This window comes from Pelophylax lessonae (genome assembly GCF_965119305.1).
Source record: "Pelophylax lessonae genome assembly, chromosome: 4".
Classification (NCBI taxonomy): Eukaryota; Metazoa; Chordata; class Amphibia; order Anura; family Ranidae; genus Pelophylax; species Pelophylax lessonae.
In genome coordinates, this window is record NC_138771.1 from 493077850 (window position 1) to 493101327 (window position 23478).

General features: G+C 42.1%; 1 protein-coding gene across 1 annotated transcript in view; it reads right to left on the reverse strand.

The window, feature by feature from the left end:
• Positions 1-1719: 1719 nt before the first annotated feature.
• The window catches only part of LRP6 (LDL receptor related protein 6), a 158108-nt gene continuing 136349 nt past the window's right edge, over positions 1720-23478 (reverse strand). The window contains exons 16-23 of the mRNA XM_082255712.1: positions 22324-22533; positions 21042-21167; positions 18379-18615; positions 15746-15856; positions 14017-14247; positions 8757-8893; positions 8565-8662; positions 1720-2747 (exon numbers count right to left, since the gene is read on the reverse strand). Of these exons, the coding sequence (XP_082111838.1) occupies positions 2465-2747; positions 8565-8662; positions 8757-8893; positions 14017-14247; positions 15746-15856; positions 18379-18615; positions 21042-21167; positions 22324-22533 (1433 nt within the window). The 3' untranslated portion in view covers positions 1720-2464. The remainder of the gene's footprint in view (positions 2748-8564; positions 8663-8756; positions 8894-14016; positions 14248-15745; positions 15857-18378; positions 18616-21041; positions 21168-22323; positions 22534-23478) is intronic.

Here is a 23478-nt window from a genome sequence, read left to right on the forward strand (position 1 = left end):
TACTGCGGATGCGCTGATCGCATGTAATTCGGAGCGCACTGCTCCTTCATTACATGTGATCTCCTGTGCGGATGCGAATTCAGCCATACACTTTGTATGGCTGAAATTCGCACTGCACCCGCACAAAAGACGCACAGGACCCTTTTTTTCAGCCGCATCAGGATCGGATCGCACAGTGGTTCACACTTGTGCTATCCGATCCAGTGTGAACTGTCAGATCGCACTGCGATATGCGATCAAACTGGGGGTGTCGTTAACATTTAATTGACACCCCCTGCGTATCGCATATGGCAGTGTGAACTGCCTCTTGTGCGGATGCGATGCGGGAACAGGCTGCGAATTCGCAGCCTTCCCGCATTGCACAAGTGTGAACCGGCACTTAAGTGGTTACAATATGTTGCTATAATAATTTCATAGATGTTAGTTTAAAATAATGGGAGAGAGGTCTGCTTTAATCCTGGGGTAATCCGGCATGCAAATTACTAGCCACCTTCATCTTTCTAATGGCCATGGAAGTCACCCACTGCAGAGATAGCCAGGAAAGCTGGCTGGAATTTTCATACTACAGTACCAAAAGATTTGGGGCTATATTCCAAATAAAATATTTAAGGAACGCTGCCTGCTGTGAAATAGTTCTAATCCTGTGGCATCTTTTGGGTCACTTTAGGTCCATTTTAAATACAAAACCAAGCTACTCTGATTTGACAGGCGCAGGCAAGCTGGAGGGCCCCAGTTAATAGCCCTGCACACTGGTTTTAGTGGTTTCTCCCAGCATGTATCCCTGACGTTACAGTAGTGGTATATTTAATTACGCGGGTCGCAGAGCAGATAGAACTTCCAGGACTTTGCCAATAGTATAAAACTTCCAGAACCTTATAAATATTGTGCAAGAACAAGGAGGAAATAAAAAGTCCTAAAACAACCTAAAATATTTTTTTTTCCAGAGAGGTAACAAGAAATTCCCCAAATCAGGCCATACATTTGGCCCATTTAGCAGGAACCAGCCAAATTGTAATCAATGTATGGGCAAGGCTGGCTGTACTCTCTGATGATGCCGAAATGAGAACATCTACAAAATAAAACACCTTCAGCTGATTTCTCTGCTCTAATAGCTGGGATTTCTTGCTGTGTATCAAATTTCTAATGATGCAGATGCTTCTCATGTGGGGACACATGCATGATTGTCTAAATGAAGTGTGCAGGAAAAGATCAGCAACATCCGATTTCCACCTGCTATGTTTAACAGTTTTAAGGGGACCCTATTGAAATTGCTTGTCACTGCCAGAGGCTGCACCCTAGCCAGAATCAGTGCTAGGGCAGGGATAAGAGCTTTACTTGCATGGCACTTCAGAGTTATGGCAGCCTCCAGCACCGAGCCTGGGTTAAGGAAGAGCCACCGTGTGTTCACCAATTATAAAATATGTAAAAAATAAAAAAATAATTTACACAGTAAAAGGTCAGTTAAAAACACTGTAGAAATCCAAGTGAAAAGACAGGCTGCACTGCCTGGAAATTCTAATGTTGGTAACTAAATTTATTTGAATATAGACAAAGAGTGCCCTCTTCAGATAAATAGGTCTCCATCGGGTACGCCATTGTCTAGGATAAATCTACTAGTGTTTGAATTTTCAAGGAGTGCAGTCTCTGTCTTTTCACTTTTTTTTTTTTTTTTTTGCAGTATGTGAGGTGTAGGATGATCCTCACAGGTGCTCAGTACCCAGTTTCTTAGGAGAGTGATCTAAGTCTTGGGCAGCGCACTCCACGTTTTTGTAAAAACACTGTAGACCTGTCCAATCACATAGAAGAGAACCGAGTATGATGGTTAAAAACAATAAAAAAAATCCTGATCCTGCAGTCCAATTGGTTCACATGGAGTTTTCTGGATTTTCCCATCTGTAAAAAGTAGATCTCTATATGGATATAAGGTTTCTGTTCAGAATTTGTCTTGTTGACCTTAAAACCAAATCAAATACCAAAGACATTACCAACCCAGGAAGTGCCAAAAGCAAGGATGAACTGGCGCCAATTGCTGCTCTTCGAATACCGCCACCTACCCTGGTTAAGTCTGGATGTCTCCCGTAGCTCACAATCACTCGGAATCCTTTGGCATTAAGACTTCTTTGCTTCTGCAGCGTCCATTTAAGGCATTTTGTGTGTTCAGTTTGCAAAAATAGATATTTATATATATATTTGTACAATATACTAGCAGAGCAAAAATTCTTTGTACAAAAAACGTGGGATAGGTGAGGGAATGAGCTGGGTTTTGGGTTTATGGCACAGGGATGACGGAGTGAGCTAAGAAAATATATAAATATCCTTTTTTACTATGTACAAATAGGTCCACTGGTTGAACTCTCTGCTCGCGGCTAAAGAATTCTGTAAAAATACAACTGTACATGAAGCTTTCCATGGACCCCCTCTCTCCACAGGTTTTGTGTATATACAGGTGGTGGGGGGAGGAATCTCAGGAAGAGTCTGTGCAAGGAGAGGGGGGTGGTGGGTACAAGTGATGAGAGTAACTGCGTTCTGTATAAGGGGATGGCGGGCAGCTCTCCTCGGCAGACAGGTACTGACTGCGTGGGGTTGGTGGAGGTGGGACTGGTTCCGAGTCATAGTTGAGATCACTGGTGTAGCCCTTTGCTGTAGCCGAGGCCAGTCGGTGGCTGGGGGTGTAGTCACTATCGCACACATCTGTACTGCATGGTGTGGTGGGTGGAGCAAAATGACGGTAGCTGTACGGTCGATAACTGAAGAGAGAAAGCAAAAACAATCAACACTTTATTTGCAAAAAAACTTGTGTAGGATACAGACCTATCTAAAATAGTGACAGTAAAAATAGGGTCCTGAATACTCTGTGCAACTAGCAGTCTAAGCATTTCAAGATCACAGTGGAATTTGTTTTTTTTTTTTTGTTTTTTTGAAACAAGCAGACCACAAATCACATTGGTCCGATTTGACATGTCAAATCAGAGCCAATTGCCGGCAATAGCACCGACTGAATTAGTGCAACACTAACTCTGCAGCACTGCACCAATTCCCAAAAGTATTTTCTGCACTACTTTTGGGTGGGGGGTTTGGGGGGTGATTTCATCAATAGACAATAGAGCCCGCACAGATGTCTGAAATCGCCCCTGAAGTCGGACTGAAAATGCCGGTTTGAAATCGTGCGAGTTCAGCTGAACTTGCACGATTTCAAACACGCCTCAGTGTAAACCTAGGCTAAGAGCCAGTTCACACCAGAACAGGGTTGCCACAAATCCACGTTCCATGCAAGTTTCCCACACTGCACTCAAAACACATGCATGTTCGATCCGCAGCAGGTCAATGCCAACGACATCTTAAACAGAGGTCACAAAAGCAGTGCCTGCACTGGATCGCATGGTACAAAAGAACAATAGGATCCAATTGTTCTGCAATTTTGTAGAGTAGTGCATGCATTACTTTGCTGCAGTCCGGCGAGAATTCAGCCCATTCAAATGATTGGGGTGAAATCTCACTGCACCCGGATCATATGTGAATCGCACAAGAATGCACAGCGCAATCCTGTGCGATTCATGGTGTCAATTGACCCTTATGCTTTTATGCAAATAGTAAAGGTAGAGAAGGCAAAAAGCTATACTTTTTAATGGCTAACTACATTTTTAAAAGCTTTTGGAGCTATAAATCCCTCTTTTTTTTTTTTTTTTTTTTTTTTTTTTTAGTATCATGAGAGGTAAAAAGGTAAAAATGGCAAGAAAAAAAAAAGAAATTTTGACCTGTCTATAAGTACTATATATTGGAGTACAGTACAGAACACTGGCCGAATATTAATAGACCCTGGTTATAGACTAGTACCTTCAGGTGATCAGACACTGGCAAGCTTTTGAGGACACACCTTCTGCTAAGCTTTTGAGGACACATCCCCCGGCAAGGCCTAAACCTGTTCTTTCAGAGTGCTAAAGTTCTGCTGAAGTCCTGTTTGTAGGAAGGCAAGAATACAGGGGCACAGAGTCATCTCAGGGGTTAAAGTGCCTGTGTTCACAACTGGCAAAGAGATTTCCAGGTATGATATTAGATCTTTCTGGAAGTGGCTTTTTCTCCTTTTAGCAAAAAAGGACAGATTAAAGCGACCCCCTCTGTCCCACAGTCATGCGGTTTACGCCAAGCCAATGACTGAAAAGCAGGATGGAATTGGGGGCACTAAAAAGCAGGGGTGGGCCTATTGGGAGGAGTCCAGCAAGGTTCTTGTGGGCCAATTTGGTACAATGAAAACCACTGATTTTTTTTTCCTCTTCCACTATTTTGAAGAGCATTGAGAGCAAAATTTGCACTGGAGGAAAGGCATAGATTAAGCTGAACTGAGACTAGGTAATTATCAATGCATTCAATGACAGTCCCAGAGGATTCTTGGTCATTCCTGGCAACAAACAGAGGTAGCTTGTTTAAACTTGAGACCAGGATTATAATTATATCATATTTCTAACATATTAGGTTGAAGGGCCCAATCCCCTTGGTCCAGGTGGTGACAGCTGAGGTAATCCCTCTTCAAATTGTCCACTTATGGGATTTGGGCAGCAGAGGTCTCTGGAGAGCGTTTCTCCATCCATGAGATGATCTGGCTTGCTTCTTTCAAGACTGCATGACTCCTGGTAGCCCCTTGGTGATTGATGTAGACCACAGATATGGCGTTCTCCAATTGGGTATCCTTGCAGGAGGGTCCTGTGGTGTAGAACCATTCTTATTACTCTGGGCATCTGGATGTTGATGGCAAGCTTAGCTACCTGTGATGACCAGGTTTCGTAAACTGTAAGGGAAGAGAACACTTGTCTCCAGCCTGAAAGACTGGCTTCTGTTGTTCTGACTTTCCATCGATGTGACAGAAATGACTTCCCCATTGTCAAGGCTGGGTCGAAAATCTACCAAGCTAGGGAATTCCTTGCTTGGCTGGATAGGAGAATGGGTAGGTCAAGAGAAGGAGCCTGCTTGTTCCATGTCAACAAGATGTTCTGTTGGAGAGGTCTTGAATGAAATTGGGCGAATGGGACAACCTTGAAGAAGGCAAACATAAGACCTCATAGGGGAGCAGCAATTTGATTGCGAGTTCTGAGCGAGAGGAAGGAAGATTTTTTTGCTTGTGCTGTGTCTAGAAGTAGGCCCAAATATTCCAAGAGACTAGAGGACTAAGGAGCAGAATTTTGTAAGTATATTACTCGACTGAAACCCTGAGTATCTGAATTGTTCTATAGACATTTGCAGAAAGCTGGACAGGAGAACGCAATTTACAGTGCATCCGGAAAGAATTCACAGCACTTCACTTTTTCCACATTTTGTTATGTTACAGTATTCACAGCCTTTGCTCAATACTTTGTTGAAGCACCTTCGTGACCAATTACAACCTCAAGTCTTTTTGACTATGATGCTACAAGCTTGGCCCACCTATTTTGGGGCAGTTTCTCCCATTGTTCTTTGCAGGAACTCTCAAGCTCCATAAGGTTGGATGGGGAGCGTCAGCGCACAGCCATTTTCAGATCTCTCCAGGGATGTTCAATCGGGTTCAAGTCTGGGCTCTGGCTGGGCCACTCAAGGACATTTACAAAGTTGTCCTGTAGCCACTCCTTTGTTATCTTGGCTGTGTACTTCGGGTCGTTGCCCTGTTGGAAGATGAACCTTTGCCCCAGTCTAAGGCCCAGAGCGCTCTGGAACAGGTTTTCATCAAGGATATTTCTGAACATTGCTGCATTCAGCCTAACCTCAATCCTGACTAGTCTCCCAGTTCCTGCCGTTGAAAAACGTCCCCACAGCATTATGCTGCCACCACTACGCTTCACTGTAGGGATGATACTGGCCAGGTGATGAGCAGTGCCTGGTTTCCTCCAGTCATGACACTTGCCACTCAGGCCAAAGAGTTCAATCCTTGTTTCATCTGACCAGAGAATTATGTTTCTCATGGTCTGAGTCTCCTTCAGGTGCCTTTTGGCAAACACCAGGCGGGCGGTCATGTTCCTTTTACTAAAGAATGGCTTCCATCTGGCCAATCTACCATACAGGCCTAACTGGTGAAGTGATGTAGAGATGGTTGTTCTTCTAAAAGGTTCCCCTCTCCCCACAAAAAAATTCTGAAGGTCTGGCAGAATGTCCATCGGGTTCTTGGTCACCTCCCTGACTAAGGCCCTTCTCCCCCGATTGCTCAGTTTGGCCAGGTGGCCTGCTCTAGGAAGAGTATTGGTGGTCCCAAACTTTACAGTTATGGATGATGGAGGCCACTGTGCTCATTGGGATCTTTAATGCTACAGAAATGTTTCTGTACCCTTCCCTAGGTCTGTGCTTCGATACAATCCTGTCTCTGAGGTCTACAGACAATTTCTTGGACTTCATGGCTTGGTTTGTGCTCTGACATGTAACCGTGGGACCTTATATAGACAAGAGTGCGCCTTTCCAAATTATGTTCAATCAACTAAATTTACCACCGGTGGACTCCCGTCAAGTTGTAGAACTATCTCAAGGATGATCAGTGGAAACAGGATCCACCTGAGCTAAACCAGGAAGGCTCCCGGCGCCCCCCACTGTCAGAATACAATAGTGCTGTGGGAGGCATTCCTTGGCAATTTTCTTTCCTTCCATCCGTGCTGGGCCCTGCTCTGATATAATGGTAGCATCATCACCGATCAATCCGAGTGTGTTGTAAACCTTCGATAGAGTGTTTGCCCAAGCTTTTACAAAAGTTATCTTACACTTGCTTTCCGTCATTTCCATCAGTGGGGGTATCCTCCTGTGAGGTACTCATTGAATAGGAATTTCCATTGAAGGATACACAGCAACTCTGATGTCAACTGTCCTGTTACAAAGTCCTCATGGCAAGTTTGGGTGAAAGTAGTGGTCAAAAGGTGCAACCAGTGGTGTGATGTTACAAGTCATCCACCTAAGACTAAAGCTCTAATTAGTGAACATTGTACTACAAAGTATGAAAGTGTAAACATTCAATAAGTGAATGAACTCCCACTCACCTTTAAAAGGAAGCAACAAAAAAATGTGCATATTTTTGCAGAAAAAAAAATTGTGCATTTAATATTTTTTCCTATAGGAGCCTGCCAAACATTGCACTATGTGATCAGTAGCAAGTGCTATGTCAGACTCCTGCACACTCCTCTTCCAGCTTTCTGCCCGTATCTCCATATGAACTTTAGAAAGTCAAAGGAAGAGTGAATGGACTATCAAATGTGCTGATTAGCGCAATGGGATGTCTTCCATAGTGGCAGACAGGACTTGTAGTTTAATGACGGGACTGTGTGAAATTAACATGTTCTAAAAAGGTGAATTTAGTCTTTAAATAGGTGTAATAATGGAAATATTGAGACTTATACCTGGCTAATGCTACAATATTGATCTGATGACAAATCTGTCTTTCGGCTTTATAAAAGTTGCTGGGCCCTAATTGGTTCCAGGCTTCACTTGACACGGTGGCCAATAACATGGAGGAGTCTTCAGGATCTGGTAACTAGAGGAATGGACCATGACCCTGGACCTGTATAGCAGTCTGCAGCTAATTACATCCATTGCACTCAGTGCCAAGGAAAATGCCCAAGCAGGACCCAGTGCCCAAAGCAACATTACAGGCAATCCTTACAGGGTGGGTTCAGGTAGAGTTCCCAATACTAAGGTTACACTGATCCAGAAGCACTTCTTCTAATGCTATAGTAGAAGGCAGCGAAGAGTTAACTGAATAATCCAAAATAAAGGTTAAACATATAAAAACTTCTCCATAGAGGAGAAGAGGTGCATCACCTAAAGACATACCCAAAAACTGCAGGTCCCATGGAGTTGGGTGGAATTATAGGGGTTCCCTCGGGAGGCATGTCCAAAAGCTTTGTCAGTGTCCAATCCCCTAAATGTAGAAGCCTATAAACCAAGGTCTATGAATATTCAGCCTGTGGTCCTGTACAAGATTCTTTTTTTTTTTTTTTTTTTTTTTTTAAGCAGAGCGAGGAGAGCGAAGAAGGGTGACAACCTCATCAGGATTTTGTTGCTTTCTATGTCCTTATTGGGGGAAATGGGGTATCTCCTCATGCTCTTTGTGGTCACCAGAACAGGAAGCGAGGTAAAATTTCTCCTACTGGTACACAAACAGCAAAAAAGACATGAAAGAGGCAATAACCCCTCATCTCCAACCAAAAAAACAAATGTGGCTGAAGTGGAGGTTTAGTTCAAATCCATCCATACACACAAAAAAAAAAGTAAATAAAAATGAAAGAACCTCTTATCGTCAGCCAAAATGCATATATGAGGTAGTATGGAGTGGGGCCTTATTCCATGCTGCTACAAACATGCATTGCTGTCCTGTAAGCACGCTGAATTGCACAATCTTCCCAGCTCCCAGGCACTTGGCAAGGATTAGGAGCTTGTGGGATGAGCTCTCGATCCCTGTGACAGTCATTTACACACATGATCAGAAAGCCTAGAAAATGTGACTTTTCCAACCAATGCTAACATTCCTTAAGCTGGTGCAAAAGGGTTAAAAATATATAATTCCACATACAGTATGGGACCCACTGGAAAGTAGAACAAGAGGGAAGGATGAGAACTGTTACCTGTACGATCTGTGCGTGGATGGGCTGTTTGATGAATATCCAAACTCCATAGTGTAATGTGAACGCTCTGTGGCTGGGGAAGGGGGAGGGTTCAAAATCTACAATTAGGGGAGGAAAAAAAAGCAAATGTTTGTTAAATTTTCTCCTGAAAATACACATCAGACACAAACTACAGCAGAGGTGAAAACTCACAGGTGGAAAGTAAGTTCCTTTGGTGCTGGAAGAACTGCTAGATGATGCTCCAGTCACGTGAGCACGATCGTAAGGAGGTCCACTGCTCCCACCCATAATGCTCAGCGAGCTGATGACAGACTTGCCACGTGACATGCCTGAATAGAGAGATATGGCAATCAGATGAGAAGAGGAAGCAGAAGCTTGGGAGCCTCCAAGCAGTTCAGATTACTTTAAAGAATATCAAACTATCACCACAGTGTTTACTGTGAAATGCGTATCACTAATAGCAAGATGTGGCTCAATAAATCTAAGCCATGCTGACTTCAACGATCCGAACAGAATAATGACCCTTTCACACATGCAGACCATTTGTCCATTTTTTCATCCTTCCGTTAACAGATGAAAAATGGACATCAATCTATCTATATGGAAGTGGATGTAAATGAACAAACGGTCCATTTTTGCATGAAAAAAATGGCTCCGGGACTCAATTGGTTTTGGATTCTAGCTGTTGGTTGTAAAAAATGCATGTAAAAACTTTATTCATTTTTTTTTCTTTGAAAAAACATGACTTAACAGATGAAACGAACAGGCCACATGTGGGTTTACTAAAACTGTTAAAGTCGAAGTAAAGGCAAAACAAACTCAAGACCTACTTTCAGCCACAATTCTAAGCCTAATCTATCCAGCCCTGTAAAGAAAAAAAAAATTGCTATACTTACCAGTTCTGCAGCCGCTCCGGTCCGGTCCCAGGCTGAGCTGTCAACAGGAGCTTCAGTGTTTAGAAGTGTGAATGGAGAGTCAGCGGACAAAGGAAACCCCATAGTAACTCTATGGGTGTTGTCACTTCCAAGTCATTTCCTAGCCTTTGTCGTCTTTCTCCTGCACACATAGGGCGCCGTTGGAGAATAGACTTTTGTGCTGCTGCAGAACAGGCAAGTATAGTGATTTTTTGTTTACAGGACTAGTTAAGAGAAGGCTTTGGCTGGCCATATATGGTTTCTGCTGAACCGTTAATGAGCAGGCTGAATATACCAAGTGTATCAAACCCAGTCAGCTTGCAGCATTCCCTTATGATTATCGCTAGTGGCTACTATATCTGCTACAATAAGCACGGTCTTTTCCAGGTGAGAAAGGCTTGCCCTGCTGGAAGCAGACAATTGCTCAGCAGGAGGGATTCCCGTCAGAGCCCTGTCTGTGTTGATGGGAAAATCACGCAACTTTCTTTCCTGCAACCAAATTTGAACCGTGTATGGCCAAGCCTTCGAAAGTGGCTGAGAGTAGGTTTAGAGTTATTTGGTTTTGCCTTTACTTTCACTTGAAGAGCTTCTGAACCAACGTGAATATATTAAAGTTGAGCTCCAAGGAAACAGCCAAAGCACAGATGCAATACATATGTTTGCATTTTTGTTTTGGCAATGGATCTATGATTTTGGCCAGCATTCTTGTGTTGCACAGCTCTGCTGATCAGGAAGCTTTCTAGTTTAGCACCCGGCTTGCTGGACAGACAGGAGGATTCAGACTCATTGTCCAATGCTTGAAGGTGACACAGGAAGCTACAATTCTGAACAGTACAAAGTACATTTGTACATAAAGGACTCTCTTTTCTGTAAAGTCAGGGGGAAAAAAAAAAAAAAAAAAAAAAAGATTGTGGTGGGTCACACTCATAAATTAGCTTACTTCCTTTTGTGCCAACAAGGGACCTTATGCCCCGTACACACGTGCAGATTATCTGAAGACTTTTGTCTTCAGATTTACCTTTTCTATGTAGTGCAAGGGCCTGCCGGACTGCATACAAATTGAAAGTGTTTAGGTTTGACCTCATATTATATGGTTTTGGTAAGTCTAGAGAGGAAAGTCTTCAGATAATCTGCACGTGTGTACGGGGCATTAGTCTTCATCAAGCCTTAATACAGGCCCCCTAAATCCATGTACACACTATTTTTTTCAACCTCCACGGGTTGAACGATAAAATGTCAGCTCCAGTCGGAGCCGCTGTATTAACCATGCAAGGTTAGTTCAGCGATTTTCCCCGCTGAGCTGTTGTGTTCTGACAGGGGGACACCTGCCCCCCTGCCAAAACACTCCAATCAGCGAGCTCTGCCATTAGCGGAGAGCGCTGATCGGGAGTTGGTCTTCGAATGTCAGTCGTTGTCTCCCGACATTCGGTCCGTGTGTGCCTAGGCTTTATGCATTTTGTCTTTTTTTTTACTACACACAGACTGCTCAAGCCCTGAAGAAGCCTAAACCTTTTAAAGTATGCTTAAAAAACACAGTTGCTTAACTAATTCCCTGGTGGTCAGAGCAGCTCTTGAACAACTGCCAGAAGATAACTATGCACAATCTTTCCAAGGCAGCTGAACACCAGCTCCTAAACAATTACACCTAAACAGCTCCCGAACAATTAAAGCACATGCGCAACTCACAAAGAATGTGAAGTGTCTAGTGCTTTTTGCATGCATAATAAATTATGCATGCAAAAAGTGTTGAGCACTTTGGGTACTTCGTCTAGTGCAGCTTTTGGGTATGGCCAATGTTTTGGGGATTAGCCTTGCGAATAGTGATTTATAAGCATGGTCAGCCCTGTATCGGAACTAAAGTCTGATAACACACACTTTTTTCCAGCATGCTCAGCCGGCTTCTGTTGGGCCAGCAGCCATACACACGGGCCGAAATGTCGGCCGATTTTTATTGAACTGGCCGATGTGGCCTGGCATTTGGCCCGTGTGTACGGGGCTTAAAATTTTAAGCAGGGCAATGTCAGGATCACCAAGTAACCTACGTCTATTAAGTTAGACTAACATAAAAAAATTCATATTGTGATTGGAAATATACTATGGAAACTTGAGATCGAACGATTATCGGCAAAGCCGATATTTTGAGGGCCGATATGGACTTTCCCCGGTATATTGGAATCAGCTTTTTATTTACCGATATTTCAGGGAAAGTGCTTGTACTGGGGTGATGTGATGCCTGCAGCTAGAGGCATTACCCCGGTGTCCAAAGCCGACGGTCGGCGGTCTTGTAATGACAACTGATGCGGCTGAGAAGTCGCTCGGCTGTCATTCCAAGGAGCGGGAGGGGACGCCCCCCTCCTTCCGCAGCTCGCCCGGGTCTCCCATCCCACCGGGAGATCTGGGAATCCTACCTTCACCACTGCTATCTGGCACGGATCTACATTTCTTTGAATTCGGCGCCACCGCGTACCCGGAAGTGATGTCATGACATGACATCACTTCCAGGTACTGGCGGCGACGAATTCAAAACACAGCATTCAAAACGCCAAGTTTGGCTGTTTTGAATGCTTAAGTGCAGAGGAGGGGTTTGGAGATCCCTCCACCACAGTACCTGTAGACATTAAAAAAAAATAAAAAAAATGTTTTCAATGTCCGAAAATTTCGGCAGAGAATGTGTCAGTTTTTCTTGGAGTAACAGTACAAGGAAGGGTTTTCAATAGTTACATTTGTAAAACTTGTAACATGTAATTATGTGACTTGGAACATTGGCTAAACTGCTGTTTATATCTATCAACAAATGACAGGGTCTTACTTGAAATCCTTAAGATGTAAAAAAAATAAATTATTTTTAATTATATATTTAGGGGTTCCCTGAATCTCTGTGATAAAAAGTGATCATGCAGAGATTCAGCACAAATAAACTGCAGGTTTAAAGCTGGCACCTACAAAGGGCATGATAGTGGGATGTGAACTGCTAAAGTTTAGGGAACATTTCTGTACAGGAAATGCTGGTGTTTGAACTCTGTACTAGTGTAGAAGCAGTTAAAGGATAAGCCCAGAAGACATGAGGAGGGCTCTTCTCTAACACATTGTGTTTCTTAGCAGGGATGTAACATGACCCCACTGACTTACACAATAGCGTCACAGAGGGTCAGATGTGGCTGCTCATTGATTTCTGCAAAAAGATACTGGCTACATCCTCAGAAGAAACCTAGAGCCTACAAAAAGCCACAACAAAGGGCCACAAAGTAAACACAGTCTCTATACCCTGCCACTGCGAGAGCTCTGCCTATAATTCAAAACAATTTAGAAGTAAAACTACAGTTAAAGCCAGCCATACATTGATTGAAATTTGGTGAGTTCAGCAGGAACCAGTCAAATTTCAAATCATGTATGGGCAGGCTGGTTGTATAGAAGTCGATCTACTAAAATTCGATTTTTGTACAGTCAGCCTATTGGAAAATTTCTTCACGATACGTGCCACTGGCTATAGCTGGCAGCGCTGATCAACCTTATTCTGGTGGCAGGAAAGTCTCCCCGCCATCAGAACACAATAGCTCAGCAGAAGGGATTCCCTCACCTACCTCGAAAGTGTGGATGGGCGAAATCAGGTGATTTTTTTTGTACAACCCGCTGGATGGATAAATTTAAAAAAAAAAAAAAAAAAGTGACCAATGCATGGGCTGCCTAAAGTTGGCCATAGATGTATAGAATGTTTTGAATGAAAATTTAATAAAAAAAGTCTTAAGAAAATTTTTATGAAAATTGTCAGAACATTCTGAGAACCCCTCAAATATTGTTTGCAAGATTTCGTTAGCTTTTAACATCTGTTTTTTGAATGAACCAAAAACAAAAACCACGTTCACGAATATAATATTAGAAAAAAAATGTCCATCGGGCTCCTTCGAATTTCCCCGTCACTGTGGTCAAAAATGAGCATTGATTTGACCCACCAATAATTAGAAAAGTGAAAAAACTTTTAGAACATGCTTTTCTTAAGAAATTTGATTTTACAAATTCTACCCACCTATGGCCAGCTTTAGTTCATGAACCGTGAGAGGAGATGGTGGCATCATGTGACCACTTCTCCATGTACACAGCATAGATGGCCTGAAGATCTATAAAAGGATCTAGAGTGTTTCAAGGTTTTACCCAAATTTTTATTTGCCCAGAAAGGAACCCTACTTTACTTGAATGCACATTGGGTAATGAGAAGCTTTTTCAGAAGGCCTGACCAATTTGAAAGCTATCAAAATGTATGGCCTGCTTAATAAATCTATAACCTCATTCATGAAATAAACATTAATTTGTAAAAAAAAAAAAAAAAAAAAAAAGAGTAAAAGTGGTTCAATATCACCCATTCAGGCTGATTTCCAGGCAATTATACAATCCAATGAAAGAAAATCTCTCCGGGGTAAGGCAAAACCTCTGAAGACATGTATTGCCAGAACAAACGTCACCACTGGAAGATTTTATTTTTCTAGTACACTCAGCTAAGTGCATTGGATACAATTATATAAACACTAACACTTGTTACTCACCAGGTAGTGATCCAGTAAGAGAGCTGGGATGGGGGACATACCCCAGGGGTACAGAGGCTGGCCCGTGCACGACATAGTCATTCGCCATGGTCTCTCCATCACCTTTCATGCGGGGACACAGCACACGCTGGCACACAAAGTAAACTCCACCCACCACGAAAACCGTAAGAATAACCCCAATAATAGAGCCGATGGTGTTGGTCGAGGGTGGAGGTGGTTCTTCTGTAGGATCTAGACGGGACATAAAATTGTAACTTCAGATCACAGCAAATTAAACACCAAAACCAGTCAAATAGCTAAATTAAAATTAGATAGATAAGATAGATAAGTGAAAGTGTACAAAATCTGCAAGTTTAAGAATTGATGATGGTTTGAATCCAAAGGGTAGTCACACCAAATATTGATTTGATTAAGATTTACACTTCTGTTCGCTCACTTTGCATTTTGTAACTTGATAAAAATAAATAATAAAATGTATATTTTTGAACCACTTCAGCTCCGGAAGGTTTTACCCCCTTAATGACCAGGCCATTTTTTGCGATTCGGCACTGCGTTACTTTAACAAAAAATTTTGTGGTCATGCGACGTTGTACCCAAATACAATGGATGTCCTTTTTTTCCCACAGCTAGAGCTTTTTTTTGGTGATATTTAATTTTAGATTGGTTTTTAGATTTTGCGCTATAAACAAAAAAAGAGCGAAAATTTCGAAAAACCAACACAATATTTTTTACTTTCTGCTATGAAACATTTCCAATAAAAAAAAATTAAAAGAAAAAAAAAAAAATCAATACATTTTTTTTATCACTTTAGGCCAATTTGTATTCTGCTACATATTTTTGGTAAAAAAAAAAAATCCCAAAAAGTGTATTTTAATTGGTTTGTGCAAAAGTTATAGCGTTTACAAACTACGGGATAAATCTTTGGACTTTTTCATTTTTTTTTTTTTGTTGTAATGGCGACGATCAACGATTTTTAGCAGGACTGCGACATTGTGGCAGACAGATCGGACCCCTAACTGATATTTTTGACACTTTCTGGGGACCAGTGACACTACTACAGTAATCAGTGCTAAATAATATGCACTGTTACTGTATAAATGACACTGGCAGGGAAGGGGGTTAACACTGGGGGTGATAAAAGGGGTTAATGTATGCCTAACTGTGCTTACTCATTGTGAGGGGGGGGGCTTAGCTGAAACTCCTGATCTCTCTCTGCCTGTGTGACAGAAGACCTGCCTGCTTTGTTTACATAAGCAGGCTTCTTCTGTCTGTTTCTCTGATTGCGATCGCCGCCGCTCCTCCCACGGCCCCCCTTCCACTGTGTTTAAACACAGTGGGAGCGTGGTTTCGGCGGCGCGCGTGCACAAAATCACATAGATTTACAAGAAAAGATGAGTAGGGTGGAAAAAAAATGTCAGTGGCCTCCACCTGTAAAAGCATTCCTGTTTTGGAGGTGGTCTTGTTGCCCATCTAGTGCACCTGTTAATTTCATTAACACCAAAGCAGCTGAAACTGATCAACAACTCCACAACTTCCTCCACACCCCCCACCCCACAACCATTGCCTTACAGAGTCTTTCCAATTGCATCCCAATTTTAAAACTTGCAGCTGGTGTGTGGGGTTCCGAAATAAAGTGAGAATTCAGGGTATTATGCAGGCTGAACTGAGTTTTGCTGGAATACTTAAATGAAGCAGTCAGAGTTTTATATTTTTTTTACATATCACTTACAACAGCCCAGTTCATCAGAGCTGTCACTACAGTCTCGCTTGTGGTCGCACCGCCGATGTTTGCTGATGCACTGTCCACTGCCGCAGTGAAACTGGTCAGGTGTGCAGATTTCTGAGAAGATATGAATGGGCAATTTTCAGTTATTATACAGATATAGATTACCATTAAGATGTCTGCAAAATGAGCAGTGTGGCCTAGCAAGAGGAAAATTAAAAAAAATTCTGGGATGCATCACTAGAGGGATTACCAGCAGGAGCAAGAGTCATGATTCCCCTCTATAGATTATTAATCATCAATAGAGGGATCACAAGCAGGTGAAAGGAGGTCCTTATTACTTTATACAAATCTTTATCACTAGAGGGATCACCAGCAAGAGGAACGAGGTACTGATTCCCATATAGGTCTGTGTAAGAGCTCATTTAGAATACCCAGAGGAATTCAAAATGGCTCCAATGCCACTTTTCTGGCAGTATACCCCTTAAATACCTGCGCCTAATTCAGGCAAACATTTGTGCCAGTGTCGGCAACATTACGGTCATGTGCTGCAAATTCAGTTAGCTCTTACTACCGCCCCTTTAAAAATATATTGCTAACGCGGCGATAAATTCTTAAAGAATTATCACCAGTTCTCCATTTAGGAAGTTTGCGGTAATTAGAACCTACTGTGGATTGGCATGCAGAGTAGGCTGTACCTGTCCTGGAAAGCGGTCATGTATGTGACAGCTTCCAGCACACCACTATCTCTGTCCTCATTTAGCCATCGGCGGGAAGATTTGTCCAAAAGCTGAATGTAAACGATAGGGCATAGAAACAGTGGGGTCATTATCCATATTTGGGAAATGACTTGTCACTGGGTGGGTCTAATGGGGGAACTGAAAGACTAGGTTCCCCCCCACTTTTAAGTGATGGTGCACAGCAGTGGGCGGATCTTAAAGCTGCAACTGGACTGAATAGCAGCTATGGATATATCCACTGCCTGTGTTGTCAATCAAAAGTGCAGCGGACCGTATCTCAGTTTCCCATCAGGCTTTGTCCACTATTTCTAAAAAATTCCTCAGACAAGTGCCTGTCAGTGTGACAGACACAGTGGGAGGGAAGGGGTGCACTGGGGAAGGAGCATAGGAGAAGGAACAGACATACTTGACTGTGACAAATGCATGAACTGGGTGCAAGCCTGACATTTTCAGTACCGTGCCCCAACAAAATTCTAAAAGCTGTCTGAGACACCATTTATGAATTCCCCCCTCACCCCCCAACTTCAAGTGTTGAGTTTTGGAGACCTCACTTAGAAAAAGATAGCAATAAGATAGGATAAGAAATGACGAAAGGTCTAGAATAAAACATATCAAGTCTGCAGGAACCCATGTAAAGTCTTGAGGAAAATTGGGAAAAGGGAGACATGACTTTAAAACCTTTAAATTATTTATTATTTTCAATATGAGGCATAGATCACGACCCAGAGGCAGAACCTCAAACTCGCAGGATAAATATTCAAAATTCACTTTAGAAAGTATTTTTTTACAGAAAGAATAGTGGAGGCTTGGAATACACTTCTAGCAGACGGACTGGGTCAGTTAACAGTAAGAGAAAATAAACATTGGAGCTTGGGAGAAACATAGATCTATATTTAGCCCACAAAAAAAAAAAAAAAAAAATTCTAAAAAAAAAATGATAGACTCAGTAGATCACTTTTTTACCATTGCTTAGCATGAACAATTCATCCAGATTTTTTGTTTTGCCATTTTTAAATTTAGATGGGTTTTAATGATTATTTGGCTGTGAAAAGACTTGTGCTCCAATACTGTCCTTTTCCTTTCATTGCCTGCTCCGCTGACTCACTGTGGTGGATGAAGAAGTTCTTCAAGTTCAATGAGTAATAAAAACGGGCTGGCAAAGCAATCTGTTTAGCGGTTAGAGATTCAATAACAGGCGAAATCTAAGCTAAAAGACTAAAAAAAAAAAAAAAAAAAAAAACTTTTGAGATGATAAAATAAGGTAGACCTACATTTCTATACCAGTTTGGTTGAAAAGCTTTAAGATTCCTTTATCACCACAGCCTTATGGTTATATATTCTCATTGGGTCCAAAGCCCAACTCCAATCCTGGTTTCCATACACTGAACTGATGGCCAAAAAGATTGACAAAAGCTGTTTGCAGTTTGGAATAAATGGCTCTATAATATTAGGCTACATTTGCACCATACACTGACTGCTGTGGATGTGCAAGCTGGTTTACGGGGCATAAAGGGGTTTGCATGGTTCCACACAATGGCCTGAATTTTTTAAATATGTTTTGGAATGAGATATTAATACCTTCTGTTCTAAAAAGGCTTTACTGTGCTAAGCAGCGATCTGCTGGAAGGGCTATTTGATTCCTTTAACTCTTTCATCGTAACTTGTATGGTTAATTATCAAAGCTGGACAACCCTCAGAATTTAGGGTGCCACCATTTTTTGGTTGTAGCTTTCTTTGTATGCTAGAAGTAGGACATGGTCTATGCCTCAAAAAAAATAAAAATCTATCTACTAGATTCTGAATGGCTATCAAATTATAGGTGCTAATCATATAGCATTATTTAACTGAAAAAACATTCTGAGCTTCAAGTGTTTTATGGCCTGTATTATTGGCACATACCATCGCAGTTCTTCTCATCAGACTTGTCCTGGCAGTTTGCATCGCCATTACATCTTCGTGAGGAATCTATACACTGTCCACTGGCACACTGGAACTGAGTATCAGAACACATAGGGCAGTTTTGCTCATCGCTGTGATCCACGCATTCTGTGAAGCCGTCACAACGCCACTCAGCAGGGATACAGTCTACCTCCCCTGTGTAGCAGGTGAACTGCTGAGGGGAACAGGTTGGGGGTTCTGAAAGAGAACATACAATATTAAAATTAGGACTTATGACCTGCAGCTGTCAAATGTGACGTTAAGATGCCAATTACCACTGCCAAATCATTCTTACCTCTTAGCACAGCCGCTCTCAACCAGGGTTCTTACAGAGGTTGCCAAGTGTGTCTGAACAATTAGCAATTTCTGCTTCACAAATGGGTAACCGCTAACTTTAACGATCTTTCAACGTGAAAGTTTACCCATAACAACTTGATAACAATGTTCTTTAGCAAAGAGCATACATTCCCCATTAATAATTATGCTACCAAAATTAGTGAGTGACCAGATTGAGATAGGACATGACTGGTATCCCTTGATTTTGATACTACTGTACGCCTTTACCATTCTTGATAGCCTCAACAATGTAAAAACGTATACTAAATTGTATTACTCCATTTTGTAAAACTAATAAAAACGATTGAAACAAAATTAGTGTGTGCTGTAAATTGCTTCCAGCACTGCTGCTGTTTCTTCTTGCTGAAGACTGCCATTCTGTTGAAATTTGGAGCCAACTGAACAGCAGTACATCTTTAGACTGTCATCAGATTGGTCTCTTCAAATTAGGCACAGTGCCTCAGAATAAAAGCAACTGAGCATGTGCAGAGTAGTTGGGAGACAATGTATTACTAGATTTTAAACAGTTTAGCCAATTATAGCCACTTATTTTTAAGGTTTTAAAAAGCTGTATTTGCAAAAGGGGCCAACCTGAAGTAATCTATCAGGACTTAATTTATTGACCAATAAAGTTCCACCTTAGGCTAAAGAGAATTTCTCTCCTTGAGCACCAGTGTGAAAAGGTCCTTCTCTCAATGACCACCAATATAAGGGGTCCTTCTTCACTGACCACAAACGTGAGGAAACATTGCAATTTTCACTTTCTGTACTTCTTTTTACTATTTTTGTCATCAGGAATGTAGCTCACAACTTAATTTTTCCTGAAAATATTTTTATTAGCAAGGGTTCCTTAAAAAGGTTGTAAACCTCAGAAAAAAAAAAATTTAAGAAAAGAAAAATCTGAAAGACAAAAAGCCATAATGAGCTAGTAGGCGGGAGCCGCCATTCACGGCACAGGGCTCTGAAGGAACGGCACGTGTGGCCGTTCCTTCAGAGTGCATGCACCGATGACGTCCTTGGCTGCATGAAAAGTAAATATCTCCTAAACGGTGCAAGTTTAGGAGATATTTACAGTACCTATAGGCAAGCCTTATTATAGTCAAATGTCTATAGGTGTACATTATCATTACAGCGTCTTAACTCCCTTTGCAACTCGCAAAGCTCACTCTCACACTATACAATATTAGTACCTTCCACTAACCTTTTCAAATAAATATTTTTCATACAGCAGTCCAACCATTAATAATAAAAAATAAAAAAAAAGCAGAAAAGGCGTTGCTTCAAAGTGCAGTGGTAAAACACCTTAATGACAAGGAAGGGTTTACAAGATGGAAGTGAAAAACAGGCATCTCAATTAATTCATAACATCAAGCGAGATGTTTCCTGGGAGTAAAGACAGCTGCAGGTGGAAGTTCCAGCCTACTAGCGGTGGGCAACACAGTCTCTGATCCAGGATGGAGAGCCATGCTGTCAGGGCCAGCATGGAATACAGGCAATCCAGTCGCTCCTTCTTCAAACCAAACACCAATTGGTTTGAAGAAGGAGCGACTGGGCATGCTCCCCAACATGTCCAGCCCACTCTGACATCACTTCCAGTTGCCTGTATTCCATGCTGGCCCTGACAGCACGACTCTCCATCTTGGATCAGACACATAGTGTTTCACACCGCTGGTCGGCTGGAACATCCACCTGCAGCCGTCTTTACTCCCAGGAGGCCCTCCCTCCCATCCTCCCGCTGGACGTTATAGATTTATTGATTTACCTGTTTTTTACTTTCATCTTGTAAGTCTTTTTAACCCTACCTTGTCATTCAAGTGTTTTATTACTGCACTTGAAGCGCCGCCTTCTTTTTGCTTTTCCTATTCCCTCTTCTGAAGTGCTGCTGTGGTGCATTAATCACATTTCAAGAGCCAGTCATGTACTCTTTTGTTACAGTTTCCATGTTATCCAGAGCGCCCTATTCTCCACACTCCATTAATAAATATACAATCCTTTTATGAAGAAATCAAACATAATATTCATAAAATATAAAGTGAGACGTTCACAGTGTGTAGCGAAATCAAAGTACAAATTTTCAGTATAGGAGAGCCACCTGCACAACTGTGCAGGAATTAAAGGGAAGGCTGGAGTTCAGCTTTAACCACGCATAAACTCTGGGTAAACACCCTTAATGATCAAGCTATGAGCACAATCCAATGTGCAGTTGTTTTACATATTCCATAGTCACAATAATCCTTGTAATTCTCACAGAACAGCAGATATCCCCATGACGGGAAGCAGTTTCCTACCTCCACAGGACAGCTCATCCTGGAGAAGCACCAGGTGCATGGGGCAGGAGCAGCGAGTCGTTCCATCTCCCTTGACAATACAAATGTGGGAACAGCCACCATTATCCTGAGAGCATGGATGCTCCTCTGTAAAACAGAAGAAAAGACATTAATAAAGCCCAACTCCTGGTAAATATTTTTATTTGGGATACAGCATGGAACAGGTTAGAGCCTTGCTCAGGTTTACATTGCAGTCTGTCTCTGTTGGGCAGATTCACCCTAACTTACTGTCAGGGCAGGATATCATGGGAAATCTCTCCAAACAAAACAACATGACGTTTTTTAAGGGTCCCTACAGACAAAACTTTTTTTAAGTTTTGGATAGTGGAGGGGGTTTGAAACCCTGCCAGGTTTTTATTGTCATCTGTGCCTGTTAGGGGGGATTCATCCTCTATTTGTCCCGTTTACTGTGTTCATCGAAAGTCAAAAACAATCCGGAATTTTGGGAATAGAGGAGAAACCTTCCAATGGGTATATTAGTTCTGGTGACACCCTGGGATTCCCTCACTTTGTTTTGACAGGAAGGAAAAGGAAATCTCCCCAACCGGCCACAGATAGAAAAACAAAAATTGACAGGGGTTATTACCCTTCCTTACGCTATCCAAAATGGAAAAAAATGCCTTTAATTCTACTTTAATTAAATAAGGAAGGATTAGAAATTCTGAAAAGGAAGGATTAGAAATTCTGACAAGGAAGGATTAGAAATTCTGACAAGGAAGGATTAGAAATTCTGACAAGGAAGGATTAGAAATTGACAATTTTCTTCTCTGTACATTTTGGTCCTGGTGATACTAGAACACCCAAATCCTTGTGTAGGCTTCACAGGGAAAGGAAGTGAGGAAAAACCTCCCTAACTGGGTCACAGAGACACAGCTAAGCCTGGCATTTAACGTGCTCTACTCTATCCAATACTTAAAAAGAGCAAATTTGGATTGAGTTGGGTTTTACAGGTGTGCAAGTAATTCTGTGTCCTTACAGCCTTATCTGCATAGGTAAATCATTATCAATATTCCAAGACTCAAATGTCTTCTACCTCCATCCACCAGGAATATGGATTTGCTGCCGGTGTGTAGGGGATAGAATCCTAGTTAACCCTCTGCTAAACTTACATTACATATTTTAGGGTGTGACAAAAAGAATGACACTTTTCAATATAAAAATGAATTCCTCCCATGTAAAGCTGTAGTAGCCCATGGGCCCATGGCAGTGTTTAACGCAGCCCTGATACTATGTGGACACTCACTGTACTCCTGCATGCTGAGCTCAGTTACTGCGTGGATGTCAGTCAGGAACTGAATACGGGCCTGGATTTTGGTGCGGCCTTCGCGTCCTGTTTTTTCAATGCGCTCAATCATCTGCTGCTGTCTGTCGATCCAATATAGGTGATTGCCAAAGACAGTGAGTCCTACTGGCTGCAGCACATTGGAGTCCTCGAGGACAATGCGGTTTCCCCCTGAAGATAAGTAGTGAATGACATTACAAACTTGCAAGCAAAAGCCATAATCCAAATTTTTTTTTTTTTTTTTTTTACACATAATATGTAAATAGGTATGTCATAAAACATCGAGTCTGCTTTAAAACCAAGGGAGAGGGGTGGGGGTTGGGCTGGGTTCATAGTAAAATTACAGAGGGGGTTTGCTAACCTGTAAAGGTCTTTTCGTACAGGAAACATACAGGAGACAACCTGCTTAAATATTTGATCATGGGTAATATACTGCCACTTTCAGATTAGCACACTGGCAAACAAAGTTGTCAGGACAACCCATCACTTGTCATGCTCCCAGGTATCTTCAGTATTTTTGCAAGCCATCAGAGAAAGAGGGCAGGACAAAAGGAAAGGGTAGCCTGTGGGAAGGGATGCCGGTCTTCAACCGTGTTTATTGGCCAAAGCGAGATTACCTCATTCCTGCGCATGCGCCAGAGTCAGTCATCCTGGGACACAGGGACCATGCAAGCGCAGCTCAGTTTACACACCAGATAATTCTGTAGGCAGGCAGGTAGGTGTATTTTATTACAGAAGAGATATGTCTATTCTGCAATAAAGAGCCAAAAAAACACCTGGTCTTTATGAAGAATGAAGAAGGGGTTCTTACAGGATAAAGCTTCCAATTTTGAAATCTATCTGGCTAATGTGATGGTTATGAAAAAAAGAGGACTCAGAACACTTAAGGGTAAAGTGACCACTCCCCCTGCATGTAGGTACTGATGACTGAGAAAGTCCACATGCCAATTGTCTATCCCAGGAATTTGGACAAGGCTGGAATTTACTTTTTTCATGCCATGAATAGGTCCACATTTCAAAGAGCCAGTGGCTCATGGTGCATGGGCGTGTCCACGGAATGGTGAGCTTGTCCTGTGCAGTCAGTACATTGAGCTGTGGAGGCCTGGAGTGAAACTG